Source organism: Benincasa hispida, chromosome 8, assembly GCF_027475165.1.
Source record: "Benincasa hispida cultivar pf3 chromosome 8, pf3_genome.v1.1, whole genome shotgun sequence".
NCBI classification, from domain to species: domain Eukaryota; kingdom Viridiplantae; phylum Streptophyta; class Magnoliopsida; order Cucurbitales; family Cucurbitaceae; genus Benincasa; species Benincasa hispida.
In genome coordinates this window covers 40,660,182-40,663,303 of record NC_143485.1, presented here as the reverse complement: position 1 = coordinate 40,663,303, position 3,122 = coordinate 40,660,182, and the positions used below count along the sequence as shown (strand labels likewise).

Here is a 3,122-nt window from a genome sequence, read left to right as displayed (position 1 = left end):
TGACATTTTTCAGATTCATTGTTTAGCATGGTAATTATTTACATTTGTTATTTTTTGAATGTTTAATTCTTAAAACTTGCTTCCTTCAAGTTCTTGAATGTCATGGGTTTGGGGCTAGCTAGGAGCAATTTCCAATTATTATCTTTTATATTTAATTTCATTTGGCTGTTTTCAAAATTTTGAAAACAATTTGCTATTTTTTCATAATAAACTTTGAAATTTGTCATTTGTCTGGACAACCCAAAAAGAAATTACCGGGGCTTATTGACAATATCGGGGAACTCAAGGGACTAGACATAAAATCCAAAATACTGAATTACTGAAATGACCTGAAAACAGTAACCGCCGCGCTAAACGGTTGAGGCAATGGCAAGAAAGAAGGCGTGTTCTGAATCTGAACCACCCTATAAATAACCACTCATTACTATCAAACCCTAATAATTATCCCTAATTTCCGCTCTAACATATAACGAAGGATTTCACAATCGGAATCCTTCATTTTCATCTCCTCAATCGAAGAATTTAGGTCTTCACAGTACCGGAAACAATGGCATCGCGGAGATTCTTCGCGTTCCTCCTCTTGATTTCTTCTCGGATTTTCTTCGGATTTTCTCAACATCTCGGCAACTTCTTCAAAGGAATGGACTCGGACTTAATTCCGCCGTGTATGCAGAAGATTCTTCCATGTCAACCGTTCATCAAGTTGCCAGAAAATCCGTTGCCGGTGTGCTGTTTGCCGTTAAAGGAGATGCTGGCCGGCGATCTTCCGTGCCTCTGCTCTTTCTTTAACAATGCGGAAATGTTGAAGTCTCTGAATGTTACGCAGAGCCAAGCCTTGAAGCTTCCAAAGGCTTGCGGTGCCGCCGATGTTGATATTTCTGCCTGCAACCACCATGGTGAACTTCAATTTCTCCGCTGATTTTTTTAACTTCACCGAATTCCCTTTCCATTTTTATTATGCAATTAAAATAATTTGAGCCAGTATACGACGTCGTTTAAGTGACCTTCGTATTTTGTTTTTCCCCCAAATTTTTAGCCGGCCCGCCATCGACCGGTTCAACGGATGCACCTCCTTCTCCTCCAGCCCCTAAAACTTCCGATGGTAAATTTCTATGATCGTCTTTTTATATAATTATTTTATGACTATGTTAGTGCCAAAAATCTGACAATGAATTGTGTGTTTTATTGGATAATTTGTGCACAATTTTGAGTGTTTTGTTGCTGAATTTTGTATTAATCATTAATTATATTTTGGTGTATTTTAGTTGAATTTTGTGTAAATTATTAGTTACCTGTGAGGAAATTAAAATTTTTATTTAAAATTTATTGAGTGTCAATTTCATATAATTTTAAGGTTTTAATTGATTCATTATGGTTCTACTTTTATGTTCTTTTCTCCGTCCAATCTTAACATTTTATTGAGTGTTTTGATTGTTGGAATTGAAGTTTAAATCAAAATCGGGCTTGTTTTACTACTATTATTATTAAACTAAAAGTTTTAGTATCTCAACTTTGCAATGTGTGGAATGGATTTAACTTTGTGCCTAATGTTTTTCCAAATTTAGGTTGGCTAGAATAGATAGGATTGTTTGGATTGACTTTCTTATTATTTATAAATATTTTTTTTACTTATAAATATTTATTTAAATATTTAGAAAATAAATTTAAACACACTTTAAATAGTTGATTGATCTATTATATATTTTTATAGTTTAAAAATTTGTTAATTTTGAGACATATTATATAGAGATGTCCAAATAATCTGTGGGTCAAAGTCCTATAGAAAATGGAGGAAGGAGTGGAAAATTTTTTCTCCATTTACAATTCGGGATCGGGGCCAGGGAATTATGGAAACCCCCTCCCGCCCGTGTCCCCCTTTATTATATATATTTATTTGTTGTTCCTCTAAATATTAAGATAGGATATTCTAGTTGTTAAATTTTAATTTTTACAAATTATGAAAATTTAACATTTTAATTATATATTTTGAAATTGTACTATTTTATTGAAATAAAAAATTGATAGAAAAAAATGAAGGTGGGAAATTTTTTTATTTTTTCATTTTTTTTCTTCGTGTTTGTTTGTTAATTAATTACAATGTTGTAAATTGAATTCAGGTTCTTCTCCCAGCAAACCAGACAGCTCAAGCAGGAGTAACAATCCAACTTATGGCATTGACTATGGCTTTGCGGCTGCTTCCTCATTTGTGGCTTTGTTGCTTTCAGCATTATAGGTTTTCCTTTTGATTTTAATTTAGTTAGTCTTTCTTTATTTCTAATTAGAGCTTACTTTTTGTTAAGTCCGTTCTAATTTCCTAAGAGAAAATTTCATTTTGTTACACATGACTTGATTTTTATTACTTCCTCCTTTGTTTATATGAGTATCCTTTTAGCCACATGCAAATCATGTATTTCTAGAAATTAAGTTTGAGATCATATAATACACTGCAATCAAAAGTTGTATTTGAAAAACTAATAATAAATAATTATTATTATAATTATAAAATAAAATTGTTTTAAAGATTAAAATTGTTGAAAATATTTTTAAATATAATAAAACGTTATCGTAGACATTTATTGGTTTTTAAAAATTATGCTTATAATATTATTCGTTTATTCATTTTCATGTTTTGTTTACATTAATTTTAGAATTTAAAGTCAAATTTTGAAAGATAAAAAAAATATTCAGAATTTTATTTTTATTTTTGAAAATTATCTACTAATTTAAATGTTTATATAAAAAAATTATTAAAACTATGAGATGGTAAGAAAATAAATACAAATTTTAAAAAAATAGAAATCAAATTATTGCGGCCTAAATAAAATAATTATCGAAGTTGGAGTTCTTTTGGCATCCCCATTGTTACCATTCTTCTTCACTTGGCAGTTTCTGTCTTCCAATTCCAACATTGCCGCTTGCCGTCGCCGCCACACAGTCTCTCTCTCTCTCGCGTTTTCTCTTCTCTTTTCTTCTCTTTTTTGAATGTTGATGTATGCAAAGACCAATGGATGGATTTGTAGTAAATTTGAATAAGTTTCATACATAGAACTTGAAAATCATAGTTTCATACATAGAACTTGAAAATCATCTGATTTTCAATCCCTAATTAAACGCAAAATTTG

The 3,122-nt window shown here is 30.7% G+C and overlaps 1 protein-coding gene across 1 annotated transcript; it reads left to right on the top strand.

Annotated features, from left to right (window-relative positions):
• The first annotated feature begins 391 nt into the window (after positions 1-391).
• Positions 392-2,391, top strand: LOC120083746 (uncharacterized). Its single transcript, XM_039039601.2, has 3 exons — positions 392-896; positions 1,037-1,102; positions 2,118-2,391. Exons 1-3 carry the CDS (start codon positions 548-550, stop codon positions 2,231-2,233), a joined length of 531 nt encoding a protein of 176 aa, XP_038895529.1. The 5' UTR covers positions 392-547; the 3' UTR covers positions 2,234-2,391.
• The last annotated feature ends 731 nt before the right edge of the window (positions 2,392-3,122 follow it).

What these genes read in the sequence shown, in the direction of transcription:
- LOC120083746 (XM_039039601.2), top strand. Translation starts at nt 548, where the DNA reads ATGGCATCGCGGAGATTCTTCGCGTTCCTCCTCTTGATTTCTTCTCGG. An exon ending in TTCTGCCTGCAACCACCATG is followed by an intron (nt 897 to 1,036) that starts GTGAACTTCAAT and finishes CCAAATTTTTAG; the next exon opens with CCGGCCCGCCATCGACCGGT. An exon ending in AGCCCCTAAAACTTCCGATG is followed by an intron (nt 1,103 to 2,117) that starts GTAAATTTCTAT and finishes AATTGAATTCAG; the next exon opens with GTTCTTCTCCCAGCAAACCA.